The 21,535-nt window shown below is 52.6% G+C and overlaps 1 protein-coding gene across 6 annotated transcripts in view; it reads right to left on the reverse strand.

The window, feature by feature from the left end:
* SLC16A4 (solute carrier family 16 member 4) overlaps positions 1–21,535 on the reverse strand; it is a 383,212-nt gene that overhangs the window by 359,880 nt on the left and 1,797 nt on the right. For 2 of the 6 annotated variants that reach the window (XM_054181465.1, XM_054181464.1), the window contains 7 exons: positions 20,544–20,676; positions 19,185–19,328; positions 18,463–18,624; positions 17,384–17,932; positions 15,803–16,014; positions 14,514–14,607; positions 9,190–9,547 (listed from right to left, as the gene is read on the reverse strand). In XM_054181465.1, the coding sequence (XP_054037440.1) occupies positions 9,393–9,547; positions 14,514–14,607; positions 15,803–16,014; positions 17,384–17,932; positions 18,463–18,624; positions 19,185–19,328; positions 20,544–20,676 (1,449 nt within the window). In that variant the 3' untranslated portion in view covers positions 9,190–9,392. Of the gene's footprint in view, positions 1–9,189; positions 10,894–11,226; positions 14,187–14,513; positions 14,608–15,802; positions 16,015–17,383; positions 17,933–18,462; positions 18,625–19,184; positions 19,329–20,543; positions 20,677–21,535 lie in introns of those variants that run through there. The other 4 variants (XR_008463276.1, XM_054181467.1, XM_054181466.1 and 1 more) reach the window with 4 other exon arrangements.

The raw sequence follows: 21,535 nt of genomic DNA on the forward strand, positions 1-21,535 counted from the left end.
TATGCTTGTTAGAATTAACGCGACACGCAGACGAAGACACCTTGAAATGCAAGCTTGCCCTTGATTGCCTTGACACGCTTTAACCTCCCGTGGATCCCTGCGGCCCTGCGGGAGCGTCGCTAGGCTGCGGGTGCCTTCCCCCCAAAAGGATGCCGTGGTCGTGCTCCGCAAGGCTCTGCTCTGTAAATCCCGACATCAGGTAAGGGGGTTGAGGCGGTCGAACTGAATTGTAACGTAAAAGGAGATTGGTTTTGTTATTTGCCTTGTAATTCTTTGCTTCTCCAGCCTACTAACTTCTACTAAGGTGTTTCGCTGCTCCATCCGCTCTGGGGATGGGAGTGATGGAACGAACTCTTGAATGTGGCTTCTGGCAAAAAAACCCCGCCAAAACTAAAGGTTTTCAGCTCGGGGAGCTAAAGCTGTTATTTTGACTTGACGAACTGCTTGAATTAACACTGCTTTAACCCGGAGTACTGTTTATAATTTGCGTGTGTTGATACGGAGAGCCAAGCCAATGATCAGGCAAAGCTATCGTTGTGTTTATGGGATGCTGGTGTACGCGTTGCAATCAAGCTGTTTATTGTAAATGGGAGCAACTGTAGATATTGCTGGTGACGAGGGGAGGGAAGCGGGGAGGGGGAGACTCATGAGATGCTTTTTCTTCCCAAAATTTGGTGTTTGTAGTTAAAATTCCTATTTTCGCAATGTATTTCATGTGCTGTTGAGTGATGACCTCTAACTTGAGTGGAATTTGAAGCGTGGTCCAGAAGGTCTGGGGCTGCTCGTAATAACGGGAGGCACGTTCCAGCCTCTCTAACTCAGCTGGGCGGTTGATGCCAATGGGAGAGGAGTGATGGGTGAGCGTAACCCCAATAAAGATGGTGTTTTTGACAATTTGGCTAGCCGCTCGGGTAGCCGGGCACGCGTCTCGGGGCTTGGGCACTCTCCCGCTCCTTGGGTCGGCTTTGACTTCTTGTCTTCTGGCCAACGGGGCTGTCGGTGGCTGTTCTTAGGTCTGACTCGGGTTTCACTGTGTATTTAACCAGGAGATCGTTCCCCGGCTCCTTTACATTACCTGTTTATTCCGGAGACTTGGAGGTATCGTGGGATGTGGTGTGGGCTGATTCTCCTCCGGTTGTTTTGTAATAGCAAGTTGTTTTCCCGTGTGCTGGGTCTGCCTTCTGAATTGGTTAGAGGGACTCTTCACTGCCAGGTAAAGCCAGGCTTTTGTTAAAACTTAATCTCTTTGAAGGCTTAAGTGCTCTATATGCATCATATTAATTTGGCTAATGAGACTTCTGGGGAAAGTGGATTTATAAAGAGAACCATTTAATTAACTGCACTGCGGTAGAAAGTGCTGCAAGTGGATTAGACGGAGACCTGGTTACTTGAATTCACACGGTTTTTTTAGAATTGTGCTTTTACCAGCCGCGGCTGAATTAATAAGTAAGTTTAAAACATCAGATGTCCCAGATTCTGCTCTTCGCTAATAACGAGCTTATGTTCGCCTCGTGCTGCTGGTTTACTATAAAATGGCAAATGCTCTTTGAGGATACGCTCTCACCATGTGTCCTGGTTTTTGGTGCGAGTCGATCGGGGACGGCGTCTGCAGAAAGGCCAGGGAGAGAAGTGGGAAGAATCTTGGGCCGATGGCTTTGTGATTCCTGTTGTGTCTCCTTGGGTTATTGCCTGGTAGCTGTGTGTCTGAGTTTAATTATAGCTGGCTTGAGAACCGGGTGAAGGAAACTCTTAAGGCAGAGTAAGCTGCTGAAGGACTCGGTGGGATGGGTTCCTCGGGGCAGATTAACGAGAGCCTGCTGGTGCTCATCCTCTTTGTCCGTGTGCTGGTGGGGTTGAGGTGCCTCTAGCAGGAGTCGAGAATGGGTATGTGGTGGTCAATCCTTTGTATCCCGCTCCAGGGATGTATTCATTAAATGTGGTTGAAGAACTGAGGTATGGATTCTGTCAGACGTGATGGTGTTGTGATGGGTTAATGAGTTGCCGCCTCCCAGCCCAGCTCCTGTGCCTGTGGTTTCGGGTTTGAGCTCCTGGGATCAGGATGGGTTGTGTGTGCATGTGGTCGGCTTCCACGGATGAGCGGATGAGCCATAGGTTAATTGTGGGTAGCGGATATTTCATCTACTTATCTCCCTGCCTTGACCTTCATACCTAGTTCTGCAACCGGATCTGAAGATCGGGCTGTAGATTTTTAGCTATCTTCAGTATTTCCTGTTCCCAGATCCGGTGATAGGTCAGGCTGACTTTTAGCAACGCGTACAACTCAATCCAACGTCCTGCCCCAAACTGGCAGTTTTCCCTGTAATTTCTGCCATTTGTAGCCAGGGAGCACTTCGACCCTCCAGTCTGTATCTCCTCTCGTATGCAAGTGCTGTGTTTCAAGCCTGTAAAATTAGATATTTTAAGTGTGGCTGAGGACACGTGTAGTGTGTAGAAGGGTTTCGCGTTAAGGGAAGCCAACGAGGTCTCACGGGGGTTGTTGTTAAGGTCTCACGGGGGTTGTTGTTAAGTTCCGGCTGCTGGGGGAGAGGAGTTGCCCTTTGGACCATGGTGGTGTTTGCAGCCCACTTGGCCAAGGGATGGCTTTTGTTCGTTGCCTGCGGTGTGGGCCAGGGCAGCCTCAGGTGCTCTAGTCCTGAACCTGGCGCCATTGTGGGGCAGCGGCTGGGTGCAGGAGGAAGTCTTGGACCACCTGAGCTGCTGTCGGTGAGGCTCATGGGGAGGTCACGGTGAGGAAGGGGACATTGTTGTTTCTCGTGCTGCTCCTCTTGGGTAGATGAATACAAGACATCATGTCTCCCATCTGCCAGCCCAGCTTTCTTCTCTTGCACTAAGGCATATTGGAGCGGGGCCGGAGGAGGCCCTGGAGATGCTGGGAGGGCTGGAGCCCCTCTGCTGTGAGGACAGGCTGAGAGAGCTGGGGGGGTTCAGCCTGGAGAAGGCTCCGGGGAGACCTTCCAGTCCCTAAAGGGGCTCCAGGAAAGCTGGGGAGGGACTCTGGATCAGGGAGGCGAGCCATGGGACGAGGGGGAAGGGTTTTACACTGAAAGAGGGGAGATTTAGATGAGATCTGGGGAAGAAATTCTTGGCTGTGAGGGTGGTGAGCCCCTGGCCCAGGTTGCCCAGAGAAGCTGTGGCTGCCCCATCCCTGGAGGGGTTCAAGGCCAGGTTGGACGGGGCTTGGAGCAACCTGGGCTGGTGGGAGGTGTCCCTGCCCAGGGCAGGGGGTGGGAATGGATGGTCTTCAAGGTCCCTTCCCACCCAAACCATTCCAGGATTCTCATCAGCATAGATGCCTTCCCAGCTGTTGGGCTGCCTTTAAGAAATGCCTTTACTTTTTTCCTTGTTGCACGCAGGCTCGTGTCCCAGCAGCAGGTTGGGGCTGGGAGAGCCCCGTCCTGGTTACCCCCATCCCTGCCACCAACCCCGGCTCTGCCGGCATGGCCCTGGCTCCCTTTCCCTGCTTGACCAAAGGCTTGAGGGGTTGGAAATCGATTTATTTGCATTATATTAGTCACCAGGGCTGTAAAGCCACCCTTTGCCTCTCCCGAACCGGAGGGCAATCCTTGCCCTGTCTTGCCCACGTGAGAAATATCTGTAGGGGAAAGTTTGGCGAAGCTCGGTAAGGACTTAAGAGGTAAAGTCTGGATCGCTTCGGAAGCGGAGACTTTGACCCGTTAATTACTTCTGAAATTGTCTGTGGCCATGAGCAAGAGCTGCCATCGCCTTTGTGCTTACTGCAGGCTTGAGGATCTCTTAGCTAAAGCTAAAACTTCTGGGTTTTCCAAACATCTGGTTTAATTTTTTTTTCATTAGGGTAGCTGATAAATTCCCATCGACTTCAATGAAAATCGTTATCCTACCTTTCAAGGTGTTTGTTTTTTTTTTTTTTTTTTAAGGGGGGAAAAAAAAAATACGTAACCAACTCCCTGCCTCCTGTGGAGGCTTTCATCTCGCTGGAAGTAAAACTTTGGAATTTGGGCTTTGCTGAATTTCGGCTTAATTAGGCTCCGCATTGCAAAGGCGGCGGATCCGAGAGACCCGGCTGCGGGATGCGTTCCAGGCAGGGAGGGAAACAAGCACTGGGGGGGGGGGGGCGGGAAGGAAAAAAAAGGAAAAAAAAAAAAGGGGGGGGGGGGGAAGAAGAAAAAAAAGAGGAAAAAAAGCCGCGCGTTCCTGTTATCAGCGCGTGTAAGGGCAAGTAAACAGCCGAAACCACAGGCGGTATCTGCCAAACAAGCGGGCGAAGGAAGAACAGCCTTGTTTCCTGTTGCTGGAAGGCCGTGTTGTCATATCCTTACCCACCTATTTTAAATTGCTTTTTTTTTTTTTTGCTTTCTTCCTGCGGCTTAAAAGTAAAAGCAGAAACCTCAGGAGCGCTGGGAGGTGGAGCACCTCGTCTAGGGGGGTGTTGTGTGCCCCCACCCAAAAAACCGCACCGCTGCCAGCTGCTGAAAAAGCTCCTTGTTCTCCTTCAAAATCCGAATTATGTCGATTTTCTTCTTTCTTCTGTGGTTAATGAGTGTCCTGCAAAGCCGGTGTTTCTCGCAGCGTGGCCGTCGGCGAGAGTTTCGCAGCGGTTTTATGCGTTAAAGCAACCAAGGTGCCACGGAAGGGAGGAGGCGAGATCCCGGGCGCTGGGTTAAACCCGACGCTTGTTGCCCCTCACCCGGGCGTCGGGGCTCCGAGCCCTGCGGGATTCCCGCTCGGCTCCCAGCTCACCCCGTGCCCGGGGGAAACGGCTGAAACGATTCCAGCCCAGCCCTTGGAGCCGAGGGCATGTGTGTGTGATTTTATTGCGATATAAAGGTGATCTCGCTTATTTACGCGATAAATTTATGCAGTAAATATCAGGATGGAGTTTCTCTGTACTTTGTGCCTGGGTTTATCAGCCGTCGGCATCCGAGAGGAGCGGCGGGACTGTCCCAGCCTTGGTTTTTAGTAGATTATTGTTTTTATCGAGAAGAGGGGCTGAGCACGGAGAGCGCGAGCTGGGAGAGAGCTTATTTTCCGTACCGAGGGACGGCTAAATCCATGTTTTAAAATCTCCACCCTGGTTTTTTTTAATGACCCAGAGCAGGTTCCCACAAATACGGCGTGAGGAAGGGGAACCTGCAGCCGACAGGCAGCACCCTTGGGGGCGTAGAGTGGCAGTAGAAAATAATAATATGAAATAATGTCGGCCTGAGTTAAGGACTTATTCTTGACGCGGTCTCCAGTTGCGTTGACTTCCGTAGCTTTGATAGACCTGAGCCGAGTTTTAGCAGCTTTTCATCCCAGTTTATGTGAAAAATCGGTGGAAGGGGGGGTGGATTACGATCCAGCAGGTGCCCACCCTGTAAATCAGACCCGCCGAAATACCGGGTGCTGGCGGCGGGTGACGGGGGGTGACGGGGCTCTTCTGAGCAGGGCTGAGATGGCACCAAAGTCCCAATGCTCCTGTGTTACTGCTCGCTCCCTTTTTTACCGAGAGCTCTGGCTCCCGGTGCTGCCTCGCAGGATTATACCTGGGAATAAATCACTGACTAATGCCAGGAAGGCGTTTTTCCCCGCTGTAATTCCCAGGAATTGCAGTAGCCTGGCAGCCACGTTGTTGGGATGAAACAAAACCGGGGGTAACTAATCCTTAAACTGCAGCAGCGTGTGCTGCGAGGTCTTGTTGGAGAAGCCAAGGCCGTGTTTCCTTCTCCTTTTCTTAATTTTATGGTGCTAAAATTAATCAGGATGCAGGGTGACGGTCCCCTGTCCGTCGGTACAGAAAACTTTTTACCTAAATGAAGTTTATTCTTTTTTTTCCAAGGCATTTGGGGTGTTGCACCAGGTTTCTGTCGGGATAGAGTAAGAGTTGGAGGCTGGTTTCTTTGAACAACTTATAAAGGCTTTTTGTGGCTGGGGCGCTTGGCCCTGGGAGCCTGCGCGGCCCTGTGTCTTTGGAGGGATCTTTAGCGTTCAGTTTCTCTGGTGTGAATTTGAGGAAGGTTTTCGAACCGAGGAATCTTTGTTAAAATGCTTCCGAATGGGATTTCTCATCCGATTGGAAGAGCGGCCCTGGCCCGTTACCCCGGGCCTCGCACGTGCGAAAGATGAGCGTGGGGCGGGGAGATGTTCCACCGAGTGACACCAGGCAGCGTGCTGAGCCTGACGGTGCTTTTCCAGGGCTTTTTTTTTATTGATTGCAAGATAAATTATTTTCTCGGGCAGATCTCCAGGAGGTTGGCAGCAATTTCTTTACCCGTAGAAAGGGCAGAGATGGTGCTGGAGAGGCAGGCGCGGGCTGGAAAGCAGGAGGGGAACCCAGTTCTGTGCTGGGCTCCCACTTTCCCAGGACGGGGAGGGAGGACTGGGGAGGGCACCGTGTTTAAGCAAAACGTTTTTGATGCTCAAGACCACGTTAAGCCCTTCCCGCTCGTTTTCCCTACCCTGTATTCCGCGGTTGAGTCAGGGAGGAGGCGGGAAGGGGATACGCGAGTCAACCCAAGAGATTACAGCTTTTAAAACTCGCTCGTGTCCCAGCAAAACCCTGCTTTTTGCGTTCATCCAAACAGCGTGTGACGCTCTTTGCCATGCAAAACCGCCTTCATGAAATTATTTGCAAGATGACTTCAATGGGATGGAAAAAACCTTCCTCCGGGCAGTTGTTCCCGTCCTCGTCGCTGTTTGTTTCTCTAATGCGTGCGTCGCCTGTAAAGTAAATAAATGGCTTGAGTTTTCAGAGCCGCGAGGGGAACTAAACCATCCGCTCTGTGCTTGTCTTCCCAGCGAACGGCGTGAGCGGGGAGAAGCCGATCTGCAGCCGGAGGTTCATCCTGAGCCTGCTCCCTTGGGAATTCGAAGGCTCGAAGGCTCTTCTCCCACCTCCCAGCCCGATGGTAGGACTGCGCAGGGCGGCTGGGAGGAGTTTCTTCTTGTGGGGACTCTTTTTCCTCAACCTCTTTCGGTAGATGAGAGGCCATGGGGGGCAGAGAGAGGTACTTGGGCCCCCGCGGAATTAAGTTTTGGGGCAAATAAAGGCTGGTGGTGCCCGTCTGAGGGGTAAGACGCTGTGGGAAATGGGAGCTCCCGAGCTGTTTGCTCCTTTGCAGGAGGAAAGAGAGGGGGCAAGAACTTGGGAGACCCATTTTTCTAAATAAAGGGAAGGAATTGGTGGCGCGTGTTCCTCTGGAGAGGACAGGGGAGGACTCTCCTTCTTAAAAACCCGGAGCTTTGAAAGGGAGCCCATTTGTTGGAAGCAGGTGGATGGGAGGTGTGGGCCCCGCACCCCACTGCAAGTCATTTTTTGGTGGCAAAAGAGGTGAAAAATGTAGCAGGGCTTGCGTTGAAAGGTGTGGAAGGATCTCGAGGAGGTGGATTTCTAGGAGGATCCAGCAGGGTGGCTTTATTCACGGGGAAAGGAGGAGATGGGAGCACGGGGATGGATGCTGAAAATCGTGTGGAGGAGTTGTGAGGTTGTGGGGTGTTGGTTCTTCTTCGTCCCCGCGTTGCTTTGGCCGCTGGGTCTCACGCCGTCGATAGCGAAAAGCACTCCTGAGCTCAAATACGTGTTAGAGAAATGCGGAATTACAGAGGGGTTTCGGAAGCTTTTGGGTTGGAAACGCTGAAGCCGAGCGTTCCTGACAGCCCCTGTTACAGCAGGAAGGCGGTGCTGCCGGTAGTCGTTAATTAGTTCGGTAGGAGAGCGATGAACGAGAACGTTTCAAGAGGTGAAAACTCAAATTTGCCGGTGAAAGCTTCGGCCCCGCTGCAGAAGGTCCGGGCTGAGGGCAGGACTGGCTTGAGCCAAATTGCCGGGTACCTGCTCGCCCCTCCTGAACACCCGGGGCCTTCAACGCCTCTTAAACAGTTTTATCCTTAAATCCCGGTTGCTCGGAAGAAGACTCGTCATGGATACGGGTATTAACCGGCACAACCGGATCACGGGCTGGGTTTGCCATAGTTCAGGTGTAAAAGGACGATTTCTGAAGCACTTGCTGCCGCCTGCGGATTCCTGCAGGAGTCAAGGGAAGCTGTGAATGAACGTCACAAAAATTAACTTTGTAGCACCGATATTTCCCGTCTGCTGCAAATCCAAGGCTAAATATTTCCCTCATTTAAGCACGCCTGGTTTCTTTGGCGTCGTGTACTTGTGGAAGTGCTGAATTTGGCCCGTTACCTGCGAGGGGACTCTTGCCGGCGGCAATAATGTTTTATCTCGTTAACACCACCGTAATGTTCTGTGGCTCCTTATTAATTATAGACCACTTAATTTCGTGCTTGAAATAACCCATTTGACAGTTTGAAGGAGTGTTTCTAGAGGGGGAAACAACTCTCTTGTTGGTTTAACGTTAAAAAAAAGTAAAAAATAAGGAGGAAGGGATGGATAATGCCAGTAGCCGGGATGGTTGCGTGTAAAACCCTTACGATATCCCACGTCTGTGTCATAAATTCAAATATCTGGTGATAATGCAAAAAATTGCAACCTCGATACTGGGAAGAAAGTCAAAGCAGCTGCGTTAGATCTCGCCCATCCCAGTTAAATCTAGGACGCTGGTTGAATATAGGCTCGGCATTGCTGCCTGGCTCTGGGATGTGCCGCCGCGGGTTCACTGGATCCCAGGGAGCCGCTGGATGCTCGGGAGGGTGGGGAGAAGGGGAGAGAGGGGTCTGCGAGATGGGAATGGTCTCAAGTTTTTTGTATTTGGGGCTGGCTTTAATTAGAATCGGTTTCGCTTTGCAGGTCCTCTGTGCTGTGGCGAATAACACCGAGCCCGGGAGAGCGAGCGGCCACGGTGCAGCATCCTTCTCCACGGAAAGAGGTTTTTGTGGAACGGCCACTCTCCGTATCCTCATGGAAGTTTAATCCTTGTCTCTCTGTACCATCTCTATCCTTGCATCTCTCCCCGGGGCTAATTATTGGTATCTAAATAGAATAAGCTACAATCTCCCGCCGCGTTTTGGCACTCTGGAGGTCCTTGGCCGGCTCATCCCAAGAGGTGAGTCAGTTTGGCTCCGGCGGTGGCTGGGAGAGCTGGAGGGGCGGCTCGGCGGCTCCGATACTGAGCTGTGGGACCGAACGCCGGGGGATAAATCTCAAATACAGAACGACACAGGCTCAGGAGCAAAAGTCAAAGCCAAGCCTGCGTCCATCTGGGCCGTGGGCCTTATTTTTTCCCCATCAAATAACGCTTCACACTCTGGATTTCCGAGATGGCTTTAATCACACATGCAGGAGAAATATCTAGATATACAAACTGGGAATGTGTCATCTAAACATTCCTGTTTTCATTTTTGCTGCCGTTTTCTATTTCCCGGTACAGAAGGTCTGTGCCAGCGATCCCTTTCCCGTCGTGGGTGCAATCAAAAGACCGTCCTTTAAATACTTCCACCGCGGAATCGCTTCAGCCAAGCGTGGGGCCGCGGTTCAGGTTGGCTTTTTTTAGCTTCCATTTCTGGGCCGAAGGCTCGAAGAAGAAAGAGAGAGGTGAGATGAGAGCACAGGCTCCAGCAAAGAGGAAGGAGCAGACATATGTCTGGGTGTAGTCATACAGCCACCCTGCAGGAGAAAAGATTGTTATTAAAGCTGTTGGATTTTTCACACTGGGGGCGGGGGGAATCATTTTGGGAGGTGGGCGGCAAGCAAAGGCTGTGTGTTCTCATTTAAGAACCCCTCAGATATTTTCTTTTAAATTATCTTAACTCTTTGTGGGCCGGCTGCCATCCGCCGGTGCCTGGCGAGTACGGACTCTTGCCCTTGGGTTAATGGGCAAATTTAGGGTCATTCTTCCCAGGGCCAACTTCTGATCCTCCTCGCCGCCGGGGATTTTAATTTCATCGAATTTAATCCCTGCCTTTTTGTCCCGTTTGTATTTAAACGGGCCCAAAGTAGCTGCTGGAGCAGATGGAGGGTCCCGTTGGGCTGTTGAGATGACTTGCACGTGTCGGCGTTTGCGACATCTGGGCTGCAAATTCCAGGTTCTCCGGCCTTTGCCGCCTTGTGAGCAGACCCCGTTTAACGCCGCCTGTCTAATATGAGAGATCCCGGGAGCTTGAAGTGACCTCGCTTAAAAGTAGCTTTGGGAGCACTTAAAAGGAAAACCTAAATTCCGTAAAGACTCAGGAATCCGCGAGGGGGGCTTTTAAAATGACCTCGAAGTGTTTTGTTTAGTTTATGGCATATTATCTGGTGACTAGACACTCGTTTTAAAGGTGGATAATTCCTCGGGTTGAATTTAAAATATACAACGCTGCCGCACGTAATAAAAACTTTAATATAGTCCCAAACCTGGCGTGGGGATGGTTGGGTGTCTGGGGGTGGGATAGCAGCCGGGCCAAATCCACTGCTGGTGTAAAATGCAATGCCTCCGCTCGCACCTGTGGACTTGCATGATTCACACAAAGGGCAGATTTGGCCCAAATCTGGGATTCTTCAAAGCAGCCCTGGTCGGGAGGGGGATTCGTACGGTCCCCGGAGCCCCCGCTCTGGGCCGCGCAGGAGCGTTGCCGCCGCTGTTATCCGCGGGCGCCGCGGCACCCAGCGGGGAGAGAAACGGCGCCGGGAAAATTTGGGGATCCGTGACAAACCAGAGGCGCTGGCGCTTTCCTGCTGTAGACGTTGACGGCCGCAGGAGGGGTTTCTAAAAGAGAGGAAAGGCTGCGGGATGCGCTGCTCTGCCCCGGCTTCGGTTTCCGTTGGCTCCTGCCTTTCTCAGGGGGGGTTTCAGCTCTGCTTTGTGTTTTTTCTCAGGGATATCGTGTGAGCCGCGGCGCAGGCGGAGCCGGAGCCTGGTGTGGGAAAGGAGAGTCCCGTGGCGCTGGAGGTGGTGACGTGGGTGGCTTCTCCCGTGACCCTGATGGTTTTGGTTTAGTCTCGAAGGTGGGATCTGGTTTTGCTGGCCGAGCCTGGGGGATTCGGACAGGAGAAGGGACGCTAACGGAGTGGTTGGTAAGACGTACAGGGCAGAGTGCTCCAGTGGAGCTCCGATTTATTTATTTAAATAATTTTTAAAAATATCCTTCAGGATATTTTCAAATCTTTCTGTTTTTTTTTTTCTTGCTGCTGAGAGACCAGCGTTGCCTCCTCGCCGGCAGCACGGCGATGGCCTTCCACCGCACGCCACCCCAGCCTTTTCAAGCACCTGCCTGCGGTGTCGGCGCCCCCGCTCCCCATCCCCTCCCCCCCAAAAAACCCAAAAAAATTCCTTCCTGCTGCAGAAAACTGAATTAGAAGCTCGTGGGTGTGTGCAGACTTAAGCAAAGCAGCAGTTCTGTAAGCGACGCCGGTAAATCCCTGGCACCTAAGTGGTCCAAACTAAACGTCCTCGGGCTGTTTACGCCGTGCTGCCGATCTGTAATCTGAAATTTTCTTTATTCCGGGTGCCCTAAACAGCAACACCTGGTGTGAAGATGCAGGTAAAATTTCGGTGAGAGCATCCAAACGCCCGTGCCAGCACGGCTTTCAAATAACTCCATCCTCTCCCCCTTCACCGCCCCGGTTTGCTGGGACTGGCGCGTTGGAACCTGGTTTGTGATCTTGGATTACGCGGTTGGTTTTATTCCTTTTGCAGTTTGAGTTAGTGGTTGGTACTGCACATGGAAATAGGGCACGCGCTTCTCTCCTTAGCTCGCTTGCGGCTTGCCAAAATAATGGTTGGTCTGTTTTGGTTTTTTTTTTTGTTTTGTTTTGTTTTTTTTTCAGGGCGGCAGAGGCATCCCGCAGTGCTGGGGGCCGAGGAGCTGTGAAGGCAGCAGCAAACTCTTCACCCCGGGCTCTCGCTGGGGCCGGCTGTCCTCCGGATTTAAAGGCTTTTAGTTGAACAGATTCAGAGGTAAGTCACCTTTTCGTTGCGTTTTGGTTAGGCTTTGTCCTAGTGCGCAAAACGAGCGTTTTTAACCTTAGCGGTTGCCGCCACGCCTCGGGTTTTGCTGCATTAAAAATACTCAAGTTTTCTAAAATTGTGTAATTCTGAAGTCAAGGTCGGGGGGAGGTCGGCAGCAGTCGGAGGCACTAAACTCCAGGGTCTCACGTACATTTCAGCCTTGTTCTGTAAGGAGCAGATGCTTTGGGGCACTAAATCAGTAGCTTCTGGTCGTATTCGGTTTTCACGCTTAATACGGCTGTACTGGAAGAGAAAATTGCAGAATTTATCTTGGATCGTAAATCTCGATCCTGAGGTCTTTGCCCCTCGCTCTGCCTGCGGTGACAGGGATCAGCGAGAGTTTTGCTTCTTGGCTTTATGTGGCCTTTAGTTATCCCGCCGGTATTAAGAAGAGCGATTTCCATGGAAGGCTCTTTCGCAGGAAACCTGCTTGCTCGACAAAATCCGGCAGCGTTCGCGCGCCAAGCAGTTGGCGCTTTCCGAAAGCCAAAGGCTTATTAGCGAAAATATATTGGGCGAAAGCGTAACCGCTACCTTAGCGCGTATGATGCATGGATAAGGGATTGCCAAATTACTCAGCTCTTTTCATACTCTGCGTTACTCTGTCGGGGAATTTACTGCGGTGGTTGTACAGGGATTGCTTTTTGGTGGGCATACGTCTTGTATCAGCAGAAGAGATTTTATTGGATATAGGCTATGCATCACCGTGACAGCGTAAAGCAGGCTGTCAAGGAAACGCTTTAGTTGCTGGAAATTGCATCCATATACAGAGTTTCACCAACCTGGAAATACCGAGTAGGGAAATCAATTTTGTCACAGCGGCCTTGCTAAAACTTTGCAGCCCGGAGCTGGTATTTACCGAATCCTTGGCAGCTCCAAGCGAAAAATGCCTCTGCAGGTGGGGGCCAGGAAGCAGTAGATGAAGAACAAGTTCATAGAACCACAGATGGAAGGGACTTCTGGGGATCATCTCCTCCGAGCAAACCAGCTGCTGAATAACTCACAGCTGCTGAGGGTGGTGAGCGTTCGGGCGAGCATTAGGAAGAAATTCTTCACCCTGAGGGTGGTGAGCCCCTGGCCCAGGTTGCCCAGAGAAGCTGTGGCTGCCCCATCCCTGGAGGGGTTCAAGGCCAGGTTGGACGGGGCTTGGAGCAACCTGGGCTGGTGGGAGGTGTCCCTGCCCAGGGCAGGGGTGGGACTGGGTGGGCTTTAAGGTCTCTTCCAACTCAAACCACAGAATCCCAGAATGGTGGTTGTTGGAAGGGACCTCTGGGGGTCACCCAGTCCCACCCCCGGCCAGAGCAGGGTCACCCAGAGCAGGTGGCACAGGAACGCGTCCAGGCGGGGTTGGGATGTCCCCAGAGACGGGGACTCCCCCACCTCTCTGGGCAGCCTGTGCCAGGGCTCTGCCACCCTCAGGGTGAAGAAGTTCCTCCTCATGTTGAGATGGAACTTCCCATGGTCAAGTTTGTGCCCGTTGCCCCTTGTCCTGTCCCTGGGCACCACTGAGAAGAGCCTGGCCCCATCCTCTTGCCCCCGGCCCGTTGGCTATTGCTGAGATCCCCTCTCAGCCTGCTCTTCTCCAGTGAACAGCCCCAGGGCTCTCAGCCTTTCCCCAGCACAGAGATGCTCCATCCCCTCAGCATCTCCGTAGCCTCCCCTGGACTCTCTCCAGCAGTTCCCCATCCTTCTGGAACCAGGGAGCCCAGAACTGGCCCCAGTGCTCCAGCTGTGGCCTCCCCAGGGCAGAGCAGAGGGGGAGGATGACCTCCCTCCACCCGCTGGCCACGTTCTGTTTAACATCGCCAAGTTTTATTCCGTCTTCAGAATGCGTTTGCTGAGTGAGGGATGGGACATCGTTCAGCCTGATGTTTGACCTTGCAGCTCTTTCTAGTTTGTTTGCATCAGGAGGACCGCGCAAGAGCTCAGGGCCCGTCTCCACGATGAGGTATGGCTAAAGAGTCATCAGGGCGAGGAAGAGCTTTGTCCTGGCCGAGACGTTTGGAGGAGAACAAGTCCCTCGCTCGTAAGCAGAGACTGGAGACTCGCTTCGAAGCTCTTGAAATCTGCCAGATACTCAAAACCGCTTTGGTTTTCTGGCAGCGGGAGAAGAGGGAAAGGCTTTTTCATCCTCCTTATCTTTGGGCCCAGGAGCTCTTGTGGCTGAGCTGCCTAATCTTCTTCAAAACAAGAGATTACTTGAGACTGTTTCAGTTCCTCTGCCTGGTGGGACTGCTGCTGAGTCCGTCCTTGCATTACCTTCCCCTCCGTGCCTCTCCTGCGGTCCTTCTCCTCCAAGTCCAGTGTTACAGTGCCCTGTTGGGGGTAAAATCCGCGCTGACCTGGTCGTTCCTCTAATGCTGTGGTCTAAAATGTGCGCCTGGGGTTTAGCCTCCTTTTTTCCTCGCGGCTTTTTTCCAAAAACTGCTGGTTGGGTTTTGCAAATTCACCAGCCGGGCTATGAAGATACATTTCTGAAATACGTTTAGGGGTGTTTTACACACACACACACACACACACACCCCCCACAACTTGTACAGAAAAACCCTCCTTGGATGCATACGGGTACGACAGCGGACCAGCAGCACGTTTTACCCCTGGACGTCTGCGGTGGGTGAATATTCTACGCAACACCGGAGTTACCTGCCAGAGGGGGTCCGCCGACGGCTGCGATCCCGGCGAAGAAGGCAGCGAACCCCAAGTAGCTGTGGAGTTTTTGCACACCCACTAGATCCACCTGTTTGCAAAACAAAACGGATAATTACCGGTTGAGCTCATGTCAATGTGCAAGCCCAAGAGATTTTATTATTTTTTTCTTTTTTTTTTTTTTTTTTTTCCCTGGGGAGTTTCCTCTTCGGCTGCGCTTTTGAAAGGACTTTGCACCTGTAGGGCTGATTCAGCCTGGGATCCGCTCGCCTCCTTAAGGCCAGCAGGGAAATTACTGGGATGCGAGATGCTTTTCCGCCTTCCCGGCTGCTTGGGCGTCTTTCCCAAACCAGTGACGCTGCCGAGACTTCGAGGAAGGGCTTTTAAACTCGGAATTCCTTCCCAGAAAGAAATGGCAAATTATAATGATGCCTCCCTACCCAGATCCTGCCTGGTTGGAGCGTGTTAGAGAGAATTCTGGAATCGGGAGCAGATACGCACAACCCTCTGTCTTAGCAACAGTGAGATGGGGAGCAGGATGAGACCATTCATTTCCTATGAGCTGGAGCGATCTCCTTTAGAGAGGAGGATGTGGGGGGCAATTAGCAGAGCCAGGTCATTAAAAATCTGCAATAAACTCCCAGCACTTCTGTTGCACTGGGGCTGGGGATACCAGTGAGTGGGTTGGAGAGGAGGTTTGGGCCTCTCCAGTGGCTCAGGCTGGGAAGGCTGGAGGGGAGAGCCCTCTCAGAAACATAGAATGGTTTGGGTGGGAAGGGACCTTAAAGCCCAGCCAGTGGCACCCCCTGCCCTGGGCAGGGACACCTCCCACCAGCCCAGGTTGCTCCAAGCCCCGTCCAACCTGGCCTTGAACCCCTCCAGGGATGGGGCAGCCACAGCTTCTCTGGGCAACCTGGGCCAGGGGCTCACCACCCTCACAGCCAAGAATTTCTTCCTCGGATCTCATCGAAATCTCCCCTTTTCCAGTTTAAAACCGTTACCCCTCGTCCCGTGGCTCCCCTCCCTGTTCCAGAGTCCCTCCCCAGCTTTCCTGGAGCCCCTTTAGGGACTGGAAGGGGCTGGAAGGTCTCCCCGGAGCCTTCTCTTCTCCAGGCTGAACCCCCCCAGCTCTCTCCTGCAGCTTCTGAAAGGGTTTTCACATCATTTTGGAATACTGTTGGAAATGCCACCTACTGCATTTCATTATTGTTAATGAAATATCCTACTCACCAGCACAGAATGCCACCTACTACATTTCTTTATTTTTAACGAAATATCCTACTCACCAGCACAGGGAGGACCAGAGCCATGAACCCGCCGCAGAAAACCGCGAAGGCCACGGCGTAGGTCATGAGTAAGGGGAAGGTGGTGGCCAGAGGACAGAGCAGGTTGGTGACACCGCCCAGGAGAAGGTAAGCCACGTGGTAGTGATACTTCTTGGTCCAGTTCTGGTCGGCGACCCAGCCCGAGAGCAGCTGGCTGACCGTCTCCGTGACGCCTGGGGGGAAAGAGGAGTTCACCAGAACCTCAAAAAAGGCTTTATTTTATTAATTGTTGCTATTTTGCACTGCGTTGCTGTGAAACGCGGCCTCGTTCCACCTGCCGCTCGCTGCAAGAACGTGACCGCAAAGGGCTGAGGTTACAGGAAAGTGTTTTCAAGGTGTTGTAAAAGTTGTGCTTTATTTTTTGTTTTTTATTTTTTTCCTTTCCCTTGGTGCCTCCTATTGCCCAAGTGCCTGTGGGTGCACCGGAGTGGTCTGGGAGAATTCAGTTAAGGGCTCTGCACTCAGCAGAAAACTCCGAAGTGCCCTTCGGTAAAAATCGGAAGGATAAGCTTGCTGTTCCGTCTCTTTTTCAAGCCGGAGATAAAGCGGAATATTGAGAAGAAATCCGCTCGTGTGATTTTCGGTTTTTGTAAAGCAGCAAAGAAGGACGGAACGGTGGCAGGTTTGTTTTGTTTTGTTTTGTTTTGTTTTTTAAAGGCTCAGCAAACTTTTGATACTTGGATTTTGCGGGGTTTTTTTCCAATATGTTTTTATGAGCTGAAGACCAGAGGAGTGCTCGCTGTCAGCTAATACCTCGCTGACCGCCGTGTCCCTCCCACTCTTAATGCAAAATGTCAGATTAAGCGCTGCCTTCTGGATTCCTTGACGGTGCACGTCATGCCTAAATATTATACAGCGGCGTGGAAGTGGAATTTATTTTTGTACAATAAAATATTTTATGATGACTGAGGTTGCAGCCGCTTTCTTAACCTGACGCTACTTAATCCCTGCTTATAATCAGGCAGGTTGGGTTTTTTGGGGGGGGTTTCTTCGGGTTGTTTTTTGCCCTTGGAGGCGAACGTGCCAAATCAAAATGGCCAGATCCAGTTAATGTGGGGTTTTTTTTCCTCCTTAGGATTGATTTTTTTTTTTTTTTAATTTTTTTTTTTTTGGTTTTTTCCCCTCTCTCTGCACACATTCCTGGGTCAAACGGGAGGTTTTTGAATGCCCAGTGACTCCGGATTCCTGCGGCTGGTGGGTTTGAGCTGAGCTGGGGCCGTGGTGGGGAGGCTTTAGGAGGACAAGTAGCACCTACGTAATTGGAAACTTGGGGTTTTTTCGGCTCAGCGAGGCTGGGGCATCATCCAGCTTCGGCTGAGAGACCCACCCAACACGCGAGAGCCGCTTTGTACGCGGACGGAAGGCGACGCTATGGATACAGAAGCGGGGTAAGGGCTGCGAGCTCCACCTCTTCCATGAAGATTTGTTCTAAGACATACTCGCGACTATTTCTTGCCAAGATTTGTGTTGCTTTCCTTTCCTGTTTTCGGTATCATCGGAATGATAAATGGGTTTAAAAGGTTATTATTTTTTTTTGCCTACCAGCCACTGAAACGAGGTAAGAGGCATCCATGCTGCTGATGCCCAGCGTCCTGGCTCTTGCTACCAGGTGGAAGGTGGGCACGAAATAGGCCAAGTGGCTGAACAAAAAAGACCACGTGAAAATGCCGAAGACGGGATCCTTCAGTGGGGAGAAGTCGAGGAGAGGCTGCGAATTTTCTTTCGCGGGCGGTGGAAGGGATTTGGAGCTTCTCTTGGCCTCGGCGGCTGTTTCTGGCCAGCAGCTCTCCACGGGGGGTTTCTCAAACCCTTCCGAATCCAGTGTATTCACCGGACCAGAGACATCTCTGCCGTGGGGAATCGTGACTCCCTCCGTGGTGGGAAGGTCCTGTGCTGGGCAAAGCTGTGTTTCCCCGCGAGCGGTTTCATCTAAGCATCCAGCAAGGGGTTCTGAATCCTCCTTTGCCGTTAAAGCCCCAGGGTCTTGATTTTTCCCGGAGGACCGTTGAGGCGGCTGGGTGTGGATGGGTCGCAGCAGCATGCTGGAAGGCACGAGGTTTAACATGATGCCTCCGAAAATCAGGAGAGTACCTGAGGGAAGGGAAGAGATGCTTTTTTTTCTTGGCCTGGGAAAGGAGGAGCAGTAGGGGACGATCTTTCTAGAATGGGGTGTGGTTTGCGTTGAACATGGGAAAAAGTGCTGGCGTGAGGAGGAGGTACCTTGCAGGAGTTTTGATTCCCGTTTTTCTAGCTGGAAGGCCCTTTTCGCTGTGACACACACAACAAATCCAGAGCTACCTCCAGGATTTGGGAGTTTGTTTGCCCTCATTAAAAGTCCATTATGTGTGATGGACCTTCAAGGCGGCCTTGAAACAGCGTAGTAAAAGTAGGGAGTTTTGGTTTTGGTTTCTACGGGCTCTGTTTTGATGCTGACTTAACTTTTAACGACTGATTAAGTGTTTAATCATTAACAAGATGCCCCCAAACTCTCCTAGAAGAGGCCGAGTTGTTCCTCGGTGCATCCAATTTTCATTTTTAAAAAGAACCTCTTATCCCGCCCGGAATATCCTCCAACACCCTCTTAACGCTGATGAATTTGAATGAACGGGAGATGCTCTCACCTTGCCAGCCATAAAAATCGATGAGAAATTGAGTGAAGGGGGCAATTAGGAACGTCAGCCCCATCCCGGAGCGGGCGATGGCGTTGGAGAAAGCCAGCCGTGTCCTGCAGCGCTTGGCCGTCATCACCGCCGCCGCCTGGTACAGGCAGGCGAACCCCATACCTACGGGAAGGGCGGAAATAAGACGTCCGGCCCCAAAAAGCGGCGGCTTCATCTCGTGAGCTTTAGGGGTTCGAAGTCGCGCCGTCCCACGCTCGTTGTCCCTGCAGTGGAGCTGCTCCGCGGGGTTCGTGGGCTGAAAGCCGGCGGGGGGGGGGGCGGATTTTTGCTGTTGCGGTCAGTGGAAAATAAGATTTATGGAATCACAGAATGGTTCAGGGTGGAAGGGACCTTAAAGATCATCTAGTTCCAGCCCCCCCGCCACACGTGGTGTTTAGCATCTGGGGGGTTTGAGGCTGTGTGCTTTTAGTAAGGGATTTTAAAAGACGGGGATTCGTGTTAGGTCCAGGAAAAAAGCGAGGTTAGTTGGGTCCAGCACGTGGAAACTGGTATTTTGTGCTCCTGAGCGTGAAGCTTTGGGGTTTCACGCAACATCTCATGGAAAAGAGCTGGGGCTGCTTAGCGGTTATAGGAAGTGCCGGATTTATCGTTAAAGGAGCTGCTTTTTACCCGTCGTGCACTGGACAGTCGCTGCCCGACCGCGAGTCTCGCGGGCTGCTCACCCAGGAGGAGTCCCATGGAGACGCAGAGGAAGGGGACGCTGGTGGCCTGCGTGCTCAGCAGGCAGCCCCCGCCGACCAGCCCGGCCCCCATGATGGAGGTGGGCCGCTCGCCCAGCCTCCTGCAGGCCACGGCCACGAGCGGGGCTGGAAGGGAAAGGAGGGAGAAAGCTCAGGCTGAAGGTGGCAAATGGCGCTTGGCAGGGCTCGGGGACGCGTATTGGGGTCAGCGTGTCTGGTGCTACCACGAGTGGCCCGTGTGGCACCCTAGGAGGGGTGACCCAAGAGGTTCGGGATGGGTTAATATTTAGGAGAGCAGCCGAGAGACCTTGCCTTGGACCCTGGGAGCTCCGGGGATGGCGCAGGGGGAGGAATTCCAAGGCCAAATGTTCAAATCATAGAATGGTTTAAAGGGCTACCAAGATGACTGGGGGACTGGAACACCTCTCTGATGAAGAAAGGCTGAGGGATTTGGGTCTTTTTGGTCTGGAAAAAAGATGTCTGAGGGGGGATCTTATCAACGCTGATAAATACTGAAAGGGGGGGTGTCAGGAGGATGGGGCCAGGCTCTTCTCAGTGGTGCCCAGGGACAGGACAAGGGGCAACGGGCACAAACTTGACCATGGGAAGTTCCATCTCAACATGAGGAGGAACTTCTTCACCCTGAGGGTGGCAGAGCCCTGGCACAGGCTGCCCAGAGAGGTGGGGGAGTCTCCGTCTCTGGAGACATCCCAACCCTGCCTGGACGCGTTCCTGTGCCACCTGCTCTGGGTGACCCTGCTCTGGCCGGGGGTGGGACTGGGTGACCCCCAGAGGTCCCTTCCAACCCCGGCCAGTCTGGGATTCTGTGGTTTGTGTTGGAAGGGACCTTAAAGCCCAGCCAGTGCCACCCCCTGCCCTGGGCAGGGACACCTCCCACCAGCCCAGGTTGCTCCAAGCCCCGTCCAACCTGGCCTTGAACCCCTCCAGGGATGGGGCAGCCACAGCTTCTCTGGGCAACCTGGGCCAGGGGCTCACCGCCCTCAGGGTGAAGAATTTCTTCCTAATGCTCGCCCGAACGCTCACCACCCTCAACGGCCATGAGTTATTCAGCAGCTGGTTTGCTCGGAGGCAATCATATTGGTGTTAGGGGTGAGACTTCACTCTGAATACGTAAAATAAACCTGCTACAGCGAGGCGGTGTGACGCCCGTGATCCCCATCCTTGGACCATGGTCCTGCTGAGACACCACGGGGCTGTCAGCTGTGTCCTGCTTGCAGCAGTCTGGGGACGGACATCGGAGCTGCGGAGCGTCCCCAGTGCCTCAAAGCAAACGGGCTTGAGGTTGAGGTGCTGCCCCCACCCTTAGGGGTCCCTGCTCACCTCCCAAGAAGCGCAGGGAGGACATGATGGAGCCGATCCAGCTGACTTGCTCGGAGGAGCCCCCCACCTCCTCCTGGAAAGCCACGAAGAAAATGCCAAAGGTCTTGAGCATCCCCATCACCAGGACATTGACCTGAATCGGAAGCAGACGGAGGTAAGGTGCCACAGGGGTCAGGCAGGGGGGAAAAAGCTTTTCCTTCTGCTTTTCTTGGGTGGGTCATTTGTTGTGTTTGGGGAGAAACAAACTGGGACGCGTTAACTGGTGTAGCGTGTGGTGGGGGAATATCCGTGGTGGCCACGGTGTGGTTTTATTAACAGACCCTCAAAAAAACCATTCATCCAAACGGGCTTTTCTGAAGAAAAGGAACAAAATAACACTAGAGCCTGACTCATTTAGGGTGTTTTTTTTTTTCTCTGTAAGTCACTTTTTAATCCTAAAAAATGATCTAAACGTGTCTTGGCGCTCTAATAGATCACCAGCAGTCGATGAGGTGTTGAGCGGGGATGGCCGTTAGCCAGAGAGGTTTCCCAGGCTTGTCCTGCCACGGGGACAAAGGACAGTTTTGTGTCCTTAATTTTAACTCCCTCCCTCCTCCCCCGGCGGCGGGTGGTTAATGTTTTGGCAGCGAGTTACTTTGGACGGAGTGGAAATTGGGGAAAGCTTTCCTGCGCTTCCCAGCTTGCCTGGTTGGCGGATGGCGTCGCCTTCGTCCCTGATGGGAAGATGCTGGGTGGTATTAGAGCCTGTGGCCTGGAGAATTAGTGCCTTTTCGGTGGTGTTGAGATGCTCGGTCCTCCCAGGAGAGAGTAACCGAGTGTGTGCGTGCTGCCTGCGCCCTGTGCTGCTCCCGCAGTCGCTCCCTGGGGACCCATCTTGGCTCCCACCCTCCGCTGCCCCACGGTGGGAATCTCGCCCTTACCGAAGGTCGAAGACACCCCTTTGGGGTCTGGCACCCCAGTGGTGGCGGGAACGAGTAGGGGAAAAATCATCT

Source organism: Rissa tridactyla, chromosome 21 (assembly GCF_028500815.1).
Source record: "Rissa tridactyla isolate bRisTri1 chromosome 21, bRisTri1.patW.cur.20221130, whole genome shotgun sequence".
NCBI lineage: Eukaryota > Metazoa > Chordata > Aves > Charadriiformes > Laridae > Rissa > Rissa tridactyla.